The 17,260-nt window shown below is 43.1% G+C and overlaps 1 protein-coding gene across 3 annotated transcripts in view; it reads right to left on the bottom strand.

The window, feature by feature from the left end:
• LOC134216389 (uncharacterized) overlaps positions 1-17,260 on the bottom strand; it is a 320,788-nt gene that overhangs the window by 87,519 nt on the left and 216,009 nt on the right. For all 3 annotated transcript variants that reach the window (XM_062695288.1, XM_062695287.1, XM_062695289.1), the window contains exons 3-4: positions 14,503-14,619; positions 13,482-13,827 (exon numbers count right to left, since the gene is read on the bottom strand). In XM_062695288.1, coding sequence (XP_062551272.1) covers positions 13,482-13,827; positions 14,503-14,619 — 463 coding nt within the window. The remainder of the gene's footprint in view (positions 1-13,481; positions 13,828-14,502; positions 14,620-17,260) is intronic.

Genomic DNA, 17,260 nt, shown 5'->3' with positions numbered 1-17,260 from the left:
TCTGATACTGACGAAAACTTCCCTCAGTACCGCGGGAATGCAACCGACGCCATTGTTTGCTATCGACCCTTTCTTTTCATAAAATGCTGGTCCTGAAAAGAGTCGATTTCCAATCCACAATACGTCTTTCGAATCACTCACAGCAATCAAACGTTAATTCGAACCTTGCGTTAAAAATTCACTGCTGCTGCTGTCCGACGGCCGCTAAATAAGAATAAAAGTTCAGCACCACCACTGATATCCTGAGACCGCAATCGACGCCTAAAAAAACAGATTTTCTTTCCACAAAGCGTTTTTCTAATCACTGATAGAAGCGAAACGATAGTCGAAGCATTGCATGCATATTTCTTTTGAGTACTGCTATTTTCGGCGACGGCCAGCGCATTCTAATCCATTGTTTTTAATAGTTGGGGAAAATCTTAAAGAGTTCGTCGATCGATTGATACCAAAATCTCGAAAATCGGTACTTTTCGTGAAGGTCTCAAATTTGAATATGCAGAATTACCTCCCTATCTTCGCAAAGAACGTAATTTTACGTACAAATTAGCCCCCCCAGAATTTTTCGTTAGTTACGCCAATGACTAGGCGTGCTTTGAATCGGCCATCTACCATCTATAGAAAATATCCATTTCTAGTATTGTGTATCCGGAATAAATTTATACCGCTTTTTATACCGTAGTTGGATTTTTCTCCAGATACAGGCAACTTTCCCAACTTCGGAAGTAGTGCACTGGATTCGCCTAAAGATGCGCTAAACAACGCATCAATTAGTAACAAGTGACAAATAAAACTTCGGAAGAAAGTTCGGTTCGGAAGTCCCGACTTCCGAATTCTAACTTGGTGCTACGCCGACAATAAATTGCCTTTTGGTTAGTTGGTAAACAGTTAACCATTGTCCAAATCTTATTATCTAGAAGTAAACTTAGTTCTTCATCAATGGCAGTCTGCTACTTATTCCAATTATCGCATTTTTCCTGCTCGGCGATAATTTCAGAAATATTATCATTGAACAATGAAGCTATTTTTTCTGGTATTAAATCAAATCTCTGCGGGCATTTGTCTTTTTTGTTTACTTTATTCAACAACAACTTCTGATGGTACAACACGTCTTATATTGGATTCAACGACCACAACATTTCTAGATATCTGTAATACTCGGTTGTTTTTATTCCACACCCTGTATACATATTTGCCCAATGAAAATAAATACTAAGATATGGAAATCCATATAATGTGTGCGTGCCTTTCGTGTATGGCGAAAAAGCTTTCACTACTACATTCGAACGAGCTCCCATAAGAAGCCGTGCAAATATGTACGTCACAATTTGCTGATTACATTTTCTATCATCCACTAATACAGTTGCATTTGGTCTTCTTCCTCACCTTCTATCTATTCTCATTGATATATGCCTGCGAATATCAGTCGTTTGGTCTAGAAAATCAAGTTTGTGTCGTTTTTCCTTTGGGATTTGCGCGAATGCATGATAAATAAACATCCTACGGTTACTTACGTGGGATTTTCTGCCATTCCAAAAGGCGTCTTGATGACAACAAAGGCGTTTGCTGGGGGGTCCCGTAGCGTAGTTGGCTACACGTTCGCGTCATAAGCGAATGGTCATGGGTTCGATTCCCAGCCCCTCCACCAAACCCTTGCAGTCCGTACGGTGGCGTTTTGGGGAACGCGCCTCACCGACACGGCTGCCTAATGACGACTGACAAATCTGTTCTTCTCGGAGGCATTCCTCCAACGTACTTCGATTAATGGCAACCGAACAAAGCAACGATCACTGGATTCACACCACATGGACAAATGAACACAATGGACTCACGATGATATGGACTGGCAACGACAACAATAACGAATTATGGACATCTAAAAATAGATTCTGTGTGGACTCTGTACAGCAGAGTACCACAGTAGATCACGGCACAGTAGCGGTCAAGAACACAAAAGTGCCTACCAAATAAATACACGAATAAAAAAAAAAGGCGTTTGTTGGAGACCTATTCTGCAGTTCTACACAAAATTGTCCCATGTACATAGGAAATCCCTCTTGGGGGCCCTCCTTAGCCGTGCGGTAAGACGCGCAGCTACAAAGCAAGACCATGCTGAGGGTGGCTGGGTTCGATTCCCGGTGCCGGTCTAGACAATTTTCGGATTGGAAATTGTCTCGACTTCCTTGGGCATAAAAGTATCATCGTGTTAGCCTCATGATATACGAATGCAAAATGGTAACTTGGCTTAGAAACCTCGCAGTTAATAACTGTGGAAGTGCTTAATGAACACTAAGCTCAGAGGCGACTCGTCCATACGTTCTACCAGTTTTAGGTCAGAAGTAGGAAATTAATGTCTTGGCAATTAATTATTAGGGCAAATAATTTACTCAGTAAATTTTTTAAACAAAGTTCCACGTAATATTTCCAATGATTTTAACATCTAAAGAAACAAAATATTTCGTAAGCAGATCAAGTTAACGCCACATGCTTGGTGTACAGTCAAATTGCAGCTAAATGTGTGTTTCCCGACACACCACACCCCATCACATAGAAAGCTTTTGCCAATCGTACGATCCATAATGAAGAACCAACAGCAGCGCTGCCAGAAGTCAAATTTAAAGTTTTGCGCAATGACAAATGATTTGAAATAATTTCCTTCTTGGTATGCTCACTCGTTCTCCGCGCGCAGAGAACCAGCGTGAGCGTTGCCAGCTTTCTCCGTTTCCTCATATCATCCTCTTTCGCATGCGAAGCAAGCACGTTTAGATGCAAGTTCTGCTATGCGCGCAGCAGGAGTCAAACCCGTTCGACGCGCTGCGAGAACAATCAACGACGCGATGCACCTTCGGTTAGACTCGATCGTAGTGTCGGGCTGTGCTTTGCCGAAAGGCGCACCGCGCACGCTTTCGTTCATACTTCGATGATTGGAAACAGTTTGTTTTTCTTTTTTCTCCTGAATATGCAATGCATCAAGAACAATATTAAAATAATGTTTGCGTTTTCAAAAAAGACATTAAATAATGTTTTTTACGAATACTCAAAATCAATCAACATAGAGAAAAAGGTATAGTGTTCACTAAATTTGAAGAATTAAATAACTGGAACACATTTCAACTTCTAAATGTGATTCATTGGGGTCGCATCAAAAATAATTAGATAATTTATAATGTTGTGAAAACTCATATGTGAATATGTACGTTCAGTACGCTAGACTATTCACATATGATTTTTCACAACATTGTAAATTAATGTCCAAGGCGGGTGTTTTAATCCCCGGAAAATAGGGAATTAACTTTGATTGAACTGAATAATTGTATAATTATATACTATTATTATTATACTAATAATGTTTAATAACATTTCTTTCATAGCAACAAAAGATGTGAGAGATTAAATATTAGTGGCGATGGCGTGTACCCCGAATGGTGGAATGAGCCGATTTGAAAGATCTCTATTCTGAGCAATATCCAGTTATTGCCAACTGTTATCAAGTTAGATTTCAGACGATTTGCGAGAGTTTAGAATTTCAAGTGCATCTAAATTTAAAACATTTTTGTAACAAAAGAGATTAATAAGCTATTTATTGTTTTGTAAATCCTTTCTATCTAAATTTTTTTTCTAATATTGTACATATAGTTGTACAAGAAAAGGTTGTAATATTAAATTAAATGCACAACTTTCATTCGAAACCACTCAGCTTGATGAATAATTTTTTATCAGCATGGTAGAACAGGTGTAGCAAAAGTCCACGAGACGCCCCTGACTAAGCTGCGAGGCGGCTCTGTCCCAGTGTGGGGATGTAATGTCAATAAGAAGAAGAAGAAGAACATAGGAATCCCAGCAAACATGGGACAAATATGCGTATGACGGCAGTATTTACGACACAAATAGGTCCCCAACAAACGCACTTGTTGTCATCAAGCGACCACATACAGTGCTTCTCCCCACAATTCCTTGGTAATTCACTTTTATGAAGTAAAGCTCAAACTTTCTCCATTAGCGATCTATGGATGAACCACGAGCTCGCCCTACTCTACGGCGTACCCAGAAGGAACCTCTGTGAAGGTTGCTAAAGCTGGAAGGGTACAATGGGCAAGGCACGTTGCAAGAATTCCGGACTGCAACCCTGCAAAGATGGTATCCGGTTCCGAACCGGCAGGTTCAAGAAGGCGTGTAGCGAAACGAGCGAGATGGGCTGACCAAGTGCAAAACGACTTGGCGAGCGTAGGGCGCAATCTAGGATGGAGAGATGTGGCCTCGAACCTCGCCACGCCAAATTGTTGATTCAGTTTTGTCTGTTTATATGAAAAAAAAACTGTAAAAAAAATCCCATACAAAATTTTTGCATAGTTGCTCCATTTTGCATGATTCGTCGAGAAATTAACCTTTTATAAGGCAGACGAATCTAAACAATAAATTAACAAAAACTACAATAGGACACAATGTTGACATGGTATTAAAATCAAATGTATGTTTGTTATACATTAAACAGTTCAGAAACATTGAAAATTGGTGGCAATATAGTTGCCACTGCCGCGAAGGGACAACATTGGTGGCAATATAGTTGCCACTGCCCGGCAAGCAGGAAAACAGGCAACAACAAAAATGTGAAAAGATTTTTAAAAATTTGGTTTTACGTAGAACCAGTCAAATCAAGGTACGTTACAAGAGTCCTAGTCAGAAAACGCATTATAAGTGAAAAAAAAAATTTCGCTTTTTTTCTCCCAAGGGGGGACCCTTGGGAAAAGAACACAATTTCGTCAAAAATCCAAAAACCAAATATACAGAAAGGCAAAGCTTTTTTCACGCTAATCACGTAGTAATCTAACACAGGAGATTCAAAATAATTGATACCAACGGGAAAAAAATATATCTTTGTCGTTTTTTTAACGAATTATAACTGAAAATCCTTCTTCCACTCGAAACTTACGATCTGTTCGTAAAAAACCCAGATTAATCCACCTAGCGTTGGTGGTGCCTTTCTCGCATTTAGTTAAGACACGAACCTTATATGAGGTTTATATGATCCGATGTACCATTGTACCATCTTGTTTTTTTGGGGCCCTCCTTAGCCGTGCGGTAAGACGCACGGCTACAAAGCAAGACCATGCTGAGGGTGGCTGGGTTCGATTCCCGGTGCCGGTCTAGGAAATTTTCGGCTTGGAAATTGTCTCGACTTCCCTGGGCATAAAAGTATCATCGTGTTAGCCTCATGATATACGAATGCAAAAATGGTAACCTGGCTTAGAAACCTCGCAGTTAATAACTGTGGAAGTGCTTAATGAACACTAAGCTGTGAGGCGGCTCTGTCCCAGTGTGGGGATGTAATGCTAATAGGAAGAAGAAGAAGATGTACCATTTTCTTCATAACTTTTAAACGCAATAACCGATCGTTGTGAAATTCAATAGTGATCAACAAGGCTTTGTCCCCTGTCGAATGAAACTTGTTGCGAGAAAATCGGTTAAGGATTACTATACGAAAAGTTGTCTAATGTTTTTTATAGCTTTTGTGCACACACATACACACACACATACACACGGACAGACAGACATGTGCTCAGCTCGTCGAGCTGAGTCGATTGGTATATAATACTATGGGTCTCAGAGGCTTCTATAAAAAGTTCGTCTTCGGAGTGAAAAACTTAGTTGTACGAGAAAGGCAAAAACTGTTCTCAAATTGACATTTCAATTTTTTTATGGCTCAAATTCATCTGGGGTGTTACTAGGAAGCAAATAAAGTCACTACATGTGAAATAATAAGTAGAGCTCTTGTTAATAAATAGAAAAACATATTATTTGTTGGTGGCAATATAGTTGCCACTGCCTTATAAAGGGTTAAAAACTTTTTTTACACGGATTATCGAATTTTAAGCTGAATTTTTTTTTGCACGGAACGCATCCCCCGTGTAAAAAAAGAATCGGGTGTACACTGTTCTATTGTGGTGTGTGAGGAACAGTGAATACCATTCAGATGCAATTTGTTTAAAAAAAAGTCAATTCCCTTCTGTGATACTTTCTGTTATTGTTGTAACGCATCATCATCATCATCCGTAAAATAAGTGAAACCATTAGTAAAAGTAACAAAATACCTATGTCCTCTCTCTCTCTTTATTGGCATTACATCCCCCACTGGGACATTGCCGCCTCGCAGCTTAGTGTTCATTAAGCACTTCCACAGTTATCTCCAGTTATCTGCCAGAACCCAGAACAGTGGAGAGCGGTTGCAAGAGCGACGTCCAGGATAGCCGACATCCTGCAACGAAGTTGGCGCATAGAGCAGCAGCAGGCAGCCGTTACGGATAGCGGACCATGAGTCGTGGAAGTCGTGAATATATATGTCGATAATGGATGGGAACGACAGCGTCGCAACTGTATTCAGCTTACGGCGAGCGCGTAGCCGCAGAACGTGGCGAAACGGCTGGTTCGGAGGAGATCCCGCTTTCGGGGAACTTCTCGTCGGAGTAGGTTAGATCCGCCGTCGGGGACTATCCGAGTCGTTCGCGATCGCGACCGAGGCGGGAGCTAAATGGCTCAATGAATAAGGTGAGAGCTGAATGGCTCAAGGCAAATGAAACTCGGTTATCGGAGTAGGCTAGGTCCACCGCCGGGGATCAGCTGAGTAGACCGTGGCGTGCGAATGTACCGGCGTCGGGTCGTCGGGGCACCATTGAACCGGAAGTTCTTTCCACCCGGAATCTTTGGATAGTCCTCGGCACTTGTCCGGTCACCCGTTGAGACGGGTCGTCGGTTAGGGCGAGCTTCTGACGTCGGGGAACTCCCCGTCGGAGTAGGATTGATCCACCGCCGAGGACTATCCGAGTAGTCCGCGATCAAGGTGAGAGCTGAATGGCTCATCGGTTAAGCAAGAAGCTGAAAGGCGCAGTTCATGGGAAATCGGTTAATCGGAGTAGGCTAGGCCCACCGCCGGGGACCAGTTGAGTAGATCGTGCCGCGTGAATGCACCTGCTTCGGGTCGTCGGGGCACCACTGAACCGGAAGCTATCTCCACCCGGAATCTTTGGCCTGACCTCGGCACTCGTCTGGTCACCCGTTGAAGTGAGAATGTGCGTAGGACTTGAGCGGATCTATGAACATGCATACCAGGTGAATGTGTAGTGTTGGTAATGTAACAGCCATCCACGAATGCGGGTCGTCGGTATCGGGGGAGCTTCCGCCGCCGGGGGACTCCCCGTCGGAGTAGGGTAGATCCGCCGCCGGGGGACTATCTGAGTAGCTTGCGAGCACGTTGAGAGCTAAATGGCTCTAAAAATAAAAAGGAAAGTAGATGCGTTGCTGAATAGCACAAGGGAAAAAAAAGTAAAGGGCTTAAGGGCCCACGCTTTTGTGTGCTTGCTGGCACCAATAAGGGAGCCAAAGGGCTCAGACGTATGACAAAACATCGAAGAGAGGCACTGTGAAAGGTGTTGTTTTGGGAGGAGTACTTTTAGTACTGCTTTCCCCCACAGAAGTAATACTGAAAGGTAGTCCCGGGGGGAATTGTGCATTAGAAGAGAGGGTAACTCAAGTAACCTTCTGTTGCTTGGGTGGGTTTAGTGGGTCCATGGTCTGGCCTTCTGCCAACTGCGTCAACCCCACTCCCTGAGTGATAATTTCAGGTGTCTGTATGCAGATTTGCCTTCATCCCTCTATAAAAAAAAAAAAACAGTTATCTCCGCATACATATTACAACATTTTACAACAACTTTTCGTCATTTACCATATGACTAGGCTGACCAGGTCATTTCAGTGAAAGAACGGGACAAACGCTCTTGCAAAACGGGACATGTAAAAAAAAATTGTGATAAAATTCAAGAGGTGTGGAAATTTTAAAATTTATGGGCCTAATTTTCATTTTTTGTGCCAGAAAATAGAAATATTTTAGAGTAAATCATTCCACAATCTTCTATTGTATTAAGTTAGTTGTGGAAAATATTGCACTACAAATATCACTTTTCAAAGGGATGTGGACAAAAACACGAAGGAACAGAAAATTACGCATCTTCCAATATTAAAAAAAAAGTTGAATTTTGAAATTTTATTTTAATCTACTCTTTGACATGCATTAAGGATTTTATTATTGACAAAATATCAAAAACTTTTCCAATTCTGAACAATTGAAATTTACAAAGCTAAGGCCGGTTTAGGGCATTAGAAGCCTAAACAATAGTTCTAAGAAAAAATGCCAAAAGAAAAGAAAAATGGGAAAAGAACAATAGGGTGGATTATTGATTTCCTGTTTCAAATCTCTTTTTCATGAGTATAAATGAGAAAAAATCTGCGGATAAGAATAACAAGAATCTCAACAAGGAAAGAACATTGATAAAATGTAATTTTAATTATTTCCATGAATATGGCTGGCGCATGAGAAGAAATGTCAAATCTAATCAATTCACAGTCTTTTTTGATCGAAATTGATTTGTATGACGCTAAAAGTAGCCTCACACCTCGGGAACCTTATCCATTGATTCTGTTCTCAAGTGCTAAAAAAACGTGGGACTCATGCTATTTCGTCGCGAAAAGTAAAACTGGGAGCAAAATTTACAGACAAGCCCCTGACGTGTAATCTAACCTTTAATCCGACCATATTTTTTCTCGATTTGAAACTGATTTATAAATTATTTTTCCATGCCTTTTTTACAGTAGATGATTTCGAAATATTCAGAATTATTCAGAAAGACTTTGAATCAAATGATTGTAAAATATGTGGTAAAGCAGATTTGAAAAGTAAAATTGAATTACCGTCTGCGGAAGATTCAAAAAGAATAATCAAAAATGGACTTAATCTGAAAATTTGAATTGTTGTCCATGCACTTTGTTGACGTTGAGACGTGACCTGATTTTCAGGAAATACTTGCCTACCAAGTTATTTATTCCGTTCAATCCGCTGACGAAATTGGATAAATTTTAATGTCTCCAGAATAAGTATAATGAAAACCATTGAAATGAAACTGTATGAAAAAAATTCCCGGAGCTGTTGTCATTAACTGTAAGAAATTTTAAGAAAAGTCGATCAATGGAAAATACAAAATGGCATAGATAGCTTACTTTTACAAGTAACACTAATAACATAACATCTCACACTTTTTTATGGGTTTCGTCCAGTTTTTTGTTGAGAGAATCTCTCTTATAAAGACACACAAAAACACATTTATTTGATTTTAGATTCCTGCCTAAAATATTAAATTTGTTTGAATAATATTTTGAGCTCTTTGGAAGAATCAATGAAAAAACGGGACAAATTGAGGATTTCTTAGATTACGACGGGACAGCGCAGTAAGGTCTAAAATACGGGACTGTCCCGTTAAATACGTTGTCAGAAAATTGGTCTGGCGCAGGATTTGATAAAGTTGATATCGGTTGTCCAAAATTAAACGAACATCGGATAACTGGATTAGTGTGGTCCTTTCTAGAAGGCATTCTGAAGGACGTACCCTAGATCGACAAAGTAGGTCCCGGTTTGGCACCCAGAACGGAGGGCATGCTGTTGGAAATCGAATCTTCCGTGAGTCCCAAGTTTCTAACGTAGCCAGGAAGTTAGCAAGATAGGGCGGTATTTCGAGGCATCCCGAGAGGAGACGCTATCCTTAGGTATTGGGATGACGTGGCTGAGGTTCCACTCGTTTGGTAAGATTTGGTAGCTTCAAACAAGATCCATCCATGATGGATAGCAGATCGAAGATGGTAGAAGAACCAGTTATTGTTCACACCGTGAAAATCGGTGACAATGGTCCCCGATAGCGATCCGACTGGCACAAGAAGGCGAGGTGCGCAGCGATGAAAGATGAATTGATCAGATGGAAGATGATGTGCGGTGCGGACCTTCCGTAAATCGCTTAGTTAGCGATGGCATGGAGCTGAATGTAGACGACTTTTATGTACCGCAGTGGTCACTCTGACCTTAGTGTAAATAAATAATAATAATAATAACCTATTCCAATTATCTGCGATCCAATCATCTGCGATTGTTGACGATCCCTCCCCAGGCCATCTGTGAGTTGTGGTGTCTGCCTAGGATGTGATGGGGTTGACAGTGGGCCCTGTTAAACTTCTATAAATGTATCCACAAGTAGGCTCCACCAAAGCGACCGTGTGCCGCTAAAAGCGCACAAGCCCAAGCCCTGGTGTTAGGTGGGACGCTAAACAGCCCTGACACGACGGCCCTCCGGCGAGACAGGAGGTTTGCGCAGGCCCAATAAGCCGCCTGGAAAACCAATAATTACGAACAATATAAGAGATAATGCGACTCGATATAATCGGCAAAGACCTAGGCGACGAATAAAGGATCACGATTGGAAGCTTGGAACATGGAACTGCAAGTCGCTAGGTTTCGCAGGTTGCGACAGGATGATCTACGATGAATTACATCCCCGCAACTTCGACGTCGTGGCGCTGCAGGAGATTTGCTGGACAGGACAGAAAGTGTGGAAAAGCGGGCATCGGGCGGCTACCTTCTACCAAAGCTGTGGCACCACCAACGAGCTGGGAACCGGCTTCATAGTGCTGGGAAAGATGCGCCAACGCGTGATTGGGTGGCAGCCAATCAACGCAAGGATGTGCAAGCTGAGGATTAAAGGCCGTTTCTTCAACTATAGCATCATCAACGTGCACTGCCCACACGAAGGAGACCCGACGCTGAGAAAGAAGCGTTCTACGCACAGCTGGAGCAGACATACGATGGATGCCCACTGCGGGACGTCAAAATCGTCATCGGTGACATGAACGCACAGGTAGGAAGGGAGGAAATGTATAGACCGGTCATCGGACCGGGTAGTCTGCACACCGTATCGAATGACAACGGCCAACGATGCATAAACTTCACAGCCTCCCGCGGAATGGTAGTCCGAAGCACCTTCTTTCCCCGCAAAAATATCCACAAGGCCACATGGAAATCACCTAACCAAGAAACGGAAAACCAAATCGACCACGTTCTAATTGACGGTAAATTCTTCTCCGACATCACGAACGTCCGCACTTACCGCAGTGCGAATATTGAATCCGACCACTACCTCGTTGCAGTTTGCCTGCGCTCAAAACTCTCGACGGTGTACAACACGCGTCGAAGTCGGACGCCGCGGCTTAATATTGGGCGGCTACAAGACGGTAGGCTAGCCCAAGAATACGCGCAGCAGCTGGAAGTGGCACTCCCAACGGAAGAGCAGCTAGGCGCAGCGTCTCTTGAAGATGGCTGGAGAGGTATTCGATCCGCCATTGGTAGCACCGCAACCGCTGCACTTGGCACGGTGCCCCCGGATCGGAGAAACGACTGGTATGACGGCGAATGTGAGCAGTTAGTAGAAGAGAAGATTGCAGCATGGGTGAGATTGCTGCAACACCGCACGAGGGCGAATGAGGCACGATATAAACAGGCGCGGAACAGACAAAACTCGATTTTCCGGAGGAAAAAGCGTCAGCAGGAAGATCGAGACCGTGAAGAGACGGAGCAACTGTACCGCACTAATAACACACGAAAGTTCTATGAGAAGTTGAACCGTTCACGTAAGGGCCACGTGCCACAGCCTGATATGTGCAAGGACATAAACGGGAACCTTCTTACGAACGAGCGTGAGGTGATCCAAAGGTGGCAGCAGCACTACGAAGAGCACCTGAATGGCGATGTGGCAGACGAAGATGGCGGTATGGTGATGGACCTAGGGGAACGCGCGCAGGACATAATTCTATCGGCCCCGGATCTCCAGGAAATCCAGGAGGAGATTGGCCGGCTGAAGAACAACAAAGCCCCTGGGGTTGACCAACTACCAGGAGAGCTATTTAAACACGGTGGTGAGGCACTGGCTAGAGCGCTGCACTGGGTCATTACCAAGATTTGGGAGGAGGAAGTTTTGCCGCAGGAGTGGATGGAAGGTGTCCCCATCTACAAAGGGCGATAAGCTGGATTGTAGCAACTACCGCGCAATCACATTGCTGAACGCCGCCTACAAGGTACTCTCCCAAGTTTTATGCCGTCGACTAGCACCAATTGCAAGGGAGTTCGTGGGGCAGTACCAGGCGGGTTTTATGGGCGAACGCTCCACCACGGACCAGGTGTTCGCCATTCGCCAAGTACTGCAGAAGTGCCGCGAAGACAACGTGCCCACACATCATCTATTCATCGACTTCAAAGCCGCATATGATACAATCGATCGGGACCAGCTGCCATAGCTAATGCACGAACACGGATTTCCGGATAAACTGACACGGTTGATCAAAGCGACAATGGATCGGGTGATGTGCGTAGTTCGAGTTTCAGGGTCATTCTCGAGTCCATTTGAAACCCGCAGAGGGTTGGCAAGGTGATGGTCTATCGTGTCTGTTATTCAACATCGCTTTGGAAGGAGTAATACGAAGAGCAGGGATTAACACGAGTGGCACAATTTTCAATAAGTCCGTCCAGCTATTTGGCTTCGCCGACGACATAGATATTATGGCACGTAACTTTGAGAAGATGGAGGAAGCCTACATCAGACTGAAGAGGGAAGCCAAGCGGATCGGACTAGTCATCAACACGTCGAAGACGAAGTACATGATAGGAAGAGGTTCAAGAGAATACAATGTGAGCCACCCACCGCGAGTTGGCATCGGTGGTGATGAAATCGAGGTGGTAGAAGAATTTGTGTACTTGGGCTCACTGGTGACTGCCGAAAATGATACCAGCAGAGAAATTCGGAGGCGTATAGTGGCTGGAAATCGTGCATACTTTGGACTCCGCAAGACGCTTCGATCGAATAGAGTTCGCCGCCGTACCAAACTGACCATCTACAAAACGCTCATTAGACCGGTAGTCCTCTACGGACACGAGACCTGGACGATGCTCGTGGAGGACCAACGCGCACTCGGAGTTTTCGAAAGAAAAGTGCTGCGTACCATATATGGTAGGGTGCAAATGGCGGACGGTACGTGGAGGAGGCGAATGAACCACGAGTTGCATCAGTTGTTGGGAGAACCATCCATCGTTCACACCGCGAAAATCGGACGACTGCGGTGGGCCGTGCACATAGCCAGAATGTCGGACAATAACCCGGTGAAAATGGTTCTCGACAACGATCCGACGGGCACAATAAGGCGAGGTGCGCAGCGGGCAAGGAGGATCGATCAGGTGGAACATGACTTGCGGACTCTCCGTAGACTGCGTGGCTGGCGACGCACAGTCATGGACCGTGCTGAATGGAGATGACTGTAACCTGCAGAGGCCACTTCGGCCTTAGTCTGAATAAATAATAATCCAATTATCTGCATCGTTAACACCGAGTTTCACGGTCGAGTTTTGGCAAAATAATAATTATTTTACTCAGCTCCGAGCCTTGACAGGAATAAGATCCCTGTCGGAAGTACCTATTTGTATGAATTATGGAAAAAAAAAGAATCAATGTCACACTAACCACAGAGCACAAATAACAGCAGCTCCACTAGTTTCATATTTATCTAAATGCATATGACCTATAGGGTACAACGTCAATAATGGTTTACGTTTCAGTAAAAGCACTCACCTCAGCGTCTGCAACGGGCTCCGTTCAATTGAGTTACTGACCAAACGTTTGCTCCTGTCGCCGTAAGCGTGCTGACCGAACACGTAAGGATAGCTGACGGACGGGGAAACCGGGTCGCCATAGAAGGTCTTCGCGATTGGTGGGGGAGGACCGAGTAAAGTCGCCAAGAGTTCGTCATTCCTCACCCGGATGTCGGGAAATTCATCGGGGAAAAGTGCTGTGGTGGTGAGGGGTGCCCGGGCAAAGGCCGAATTCGGCGATGGCACCGCGCCCAAGCCATCCCAGATGCCCCCATGGGGAATGGAAACGCCCGCATAGTCGAAATCGTTGTACAGCAACGGATTCACTGGAAATCCAAGATCAGACAAGCAGTAAGTAAGTAAGCAATGAGAAAAGTCGTGTCACGGTGTTTCTGCGCGATTGTCGTTTCATGAAAGGTAAATTGGTTCCGTTCTGTGCTTATAAAATTATAAAAATCTCGGAAATCTTTCACTTGTATAAGTTTTAAATTTCGTATGATGGGAAATAAAAAATCTACTATTAAGGATTATTAGAGAGAGTACCAGCCAAGCATTATTTTTATTTCTCTACTAGCAGACCCGACGAACTTCGTTTCGCCTAAAATTCATTTATTCTCTGCTTGGTTCTCGAGTTATGCAGAAATTTCTGTTTCATTTGTATGGGAGCCATCCTTTCCAAATGAGGGAGGGGTCTCGAACCACCTTAAGAACCTTTCCCGGCCCCAAAAACCTCAGCATACAAATTTCCACGCCGATCGGTTCAGTAGTTTCGGAGTCTATATAGTTCAGACAGACAGAAATTCATTTTTATGTATATAGAATAAGATAAAACAATCAAGTAAATTTTTGAACAAGTGTGTTCTAAGATTTTGGTCAACACGAAACGAATCGGAGAAACACCGTGATATCGATTGCTGTTTGCGAGTGAAAATGGGTTGAAATGGATCGCCTCGCATACGGTGGTCGCACTGTGTAATGATTGTGATAGAAACAAAGTTTACCTCCACGCTTCTGAGGAGCGGATATTTGATTTTTGACCTCACTGGGATTAGACATGGCACTGCTCCGGGACTGCAACGGCTGGCGAGGCTGTACCACATCCGAACCACCATCGTGGGCTGAAATGAAAACGGAAAGTGATGTTAAATTATTAACGGAATTGAGCGATGCGGGGTAGTTAATATGCTGGTCAAACTTTTCCAACAGGTTCACGGACCGGGGAGGAATGCTACTAAGTTGATTTGGCATAATCACAGAATTGATAGAAGGATCAAAATGTAATCGATTTGTGCGGTTTTGTGGAAATCAATTAGCATTAGCATTAGCATTGAGCATTTCGCACAAATTCGTACATGGTACAAGCCAAGACTATTGTATGAAAGTAGCATCACTTTCATCCGTTACCTCAGATATTGATTTGGGAATGATCACTATCTCTTAGATGAAAGCAATGCACTTTCCAATAGTCGAGATCTCTCCTGGCCACGTTCTTGCGAATGCTGGGGAAGCGGAAGGATGATTAATTGGACACTAGACTGGCCCAGCTTAGTATGGGGAGAAAAAAAATGTTGTCGAATTCCACGGGACACCCCTCAGGATTGTGTCTTTGGGTGAGAAAATCAATTTCTAAAAATGTCAGCTCAATCGCTTGTTGCATAAGCTGGCGCATTTGATTTGATTTGAAGTTTGTATGGGAATTTCAGCCAAAATGCATAGGAAAATACACCTTCGTTCAAATTAGATCTGGAAATTGGTTCTGATTGCTCGATTGAGATCAGAATTGCAAAATGGGCAGTTGGCAGTTGTTACAGAACAATTCCACAGAACGTTGTACGATGGTTGGAGGAGCTGAATTGTGTATTTTTGGATTTATTGTTCGAATCATATCAGCTGAAAATAATATAGTTCATAAAAGTTCATGATTGATTAATATCTGTGAATTGATATCTGTGAAATTTTTCTGTAGCATACCAATTGCCGTTTTTTTGCACTTCTGAGCTCAATCGAGCAATCAGAACCAATTTCGAGATCGAATGTGTGACGGAGGTGTATTTTCCTATGTATTTTGGCTGAAATCCTCATACAAACTTCAAAATCAAATGCGACAGCTTATGCAACAAGCGATTGAGATATTGATTTTCTCACTCAAAGACACAATCCGTGGGGGTGCCTCGTGGAATTTGACAAGTTTTCGTTTCCTGGGCCAGTCTATTGGACACCTACTTAAGAAAGATGCAGAGAACTCTACGACCTCTCATAGGTGCCACGGGATTTTGGGATTGTGTGGGAAGTTATAACAGTAGGAATTGTTTTGGTAGAACGTGAAATACAGAAAGAACTAAGGCAGAAATACAAAGTAGGAAAGAGACGAGCCTGGAATTGAACCCATGACCTCCTGCTTTTAAGGCAGAAGCGGTAGCCATTAGACCACCGAGCTCGTCTTGTGCGGTTTTGTGGAAATCAATGCAATGGGTTTATTTTGAAATGGCGATGTCAAGGTTAGCTTTGAAATGCCAGAACCAATTTTGATATACATATGTACTGCCCATGATTTCATAGTTGGCGTATCAACCATTCGAAATTTCAGCGATTTTGGTTATTACCAGGGAGTAATATGCGGTGCATCGCGCCTCCTCTGCATGTAGTATGAAGCAAATGTAAATAAACAATCCCACATTTTTTTGTTAGTCAGCAGTAGTGTAGGTTAACCAATATCCTACAAGATTCCAGTTCGAAAAATGTTACACTTGCCAAGCGGGGTGGCCCAGGGTGGCCCGCCTTTCCCGAACGGCGAGGCCCGGATAATACATCTTAGGTAGGTTTGATTTGTTCGTGGATGACAGGCTTACTCCCCCCCTGGTTATTATGCCTTCACTAGGTTATTTCACCCGCTACAACATCAATACGTTGCTTGTTCCAAGCCTCATTTATGTGCCTACGGGTTGAAATATTTTAAATTTGCGATGTTTGTTCCTAAATTATTCGAAATACATGCGAAAGTGCAATGGTTGTTACGTCAATTATGCAATCATGGGCAGTGTACCTACACGCAAAAAAACAAATCTTACAATTATTGTATAAATTCTTGGTAAATACAATTCTGCATGGTCCTAACACAAGAAATGTAAGCTTTTTATGCAGATCTATATAATAAAAATGAAATGGTCTGTGTTCGTATCCGCATAACTCAAAAACGGCTGGTTGGATTCTATTCATTCCTTCAGCAGTTACATTCGTAATAGTTTCCGACGGGTTTATATGATATTTTCTCAGTCGAGAATCAATAGTAAAGTTGAGTAAATAGAAAAAATCTAAAACACAGATTCGTTTTGGGATTTCGCATGGGCTGTTTACAACGCTCATTTTCGCCTATTACGCAGGACAACGTTTGCCGGGTCGACTAGTACTGTATTAAAATAATACAAAATTGTAAGGTTTCAATACAACGTTTCTGTTAAAATCTTCCAAAATTGTATATGCCACATTATTATACAGTTTCTGTAAGGTTTTTATGCTGGACTGTATTAAAATCTGTCATCCGCTAGATGGGTGTACATTGTGGTTACGACGCAACTCGACGGTTGTGGATGCGACGCAACGCGACGGTGCAATTTGACAGTTAATTGATAATAATTGTTATTCCTTTGTGGGAGTCGCGTCGAGTATGCGGGCATTTAAAACTTCAAAGAAAGCTTCTTGGACTGTCGAGAGACGAACGCGTAACACAAAGATCGTAAAAGCTCGCTGCATTAGATATTC

This window comes from Armigeres subalbatus, chromosome 2 (assembly GCF_024139115.2).
Source record: "Armigeres subalbatus isolate Guangzhou_Male chromosome 2, GZ_Asu_2, whole genome shotgun sequence".
In the NCBI taxonomy this organism is placed as follows: Eukaryota; Metazoa; Arthropoda; class Insecta; order Diptera; family Culicidae; genus Armigeres; species Armigeres subalbatus.
The sequence above is the reverse complement of the archived record's forward strand: the minus strand, read 5'-3'. Positions and strand labels throughout refer to the sequence as shown.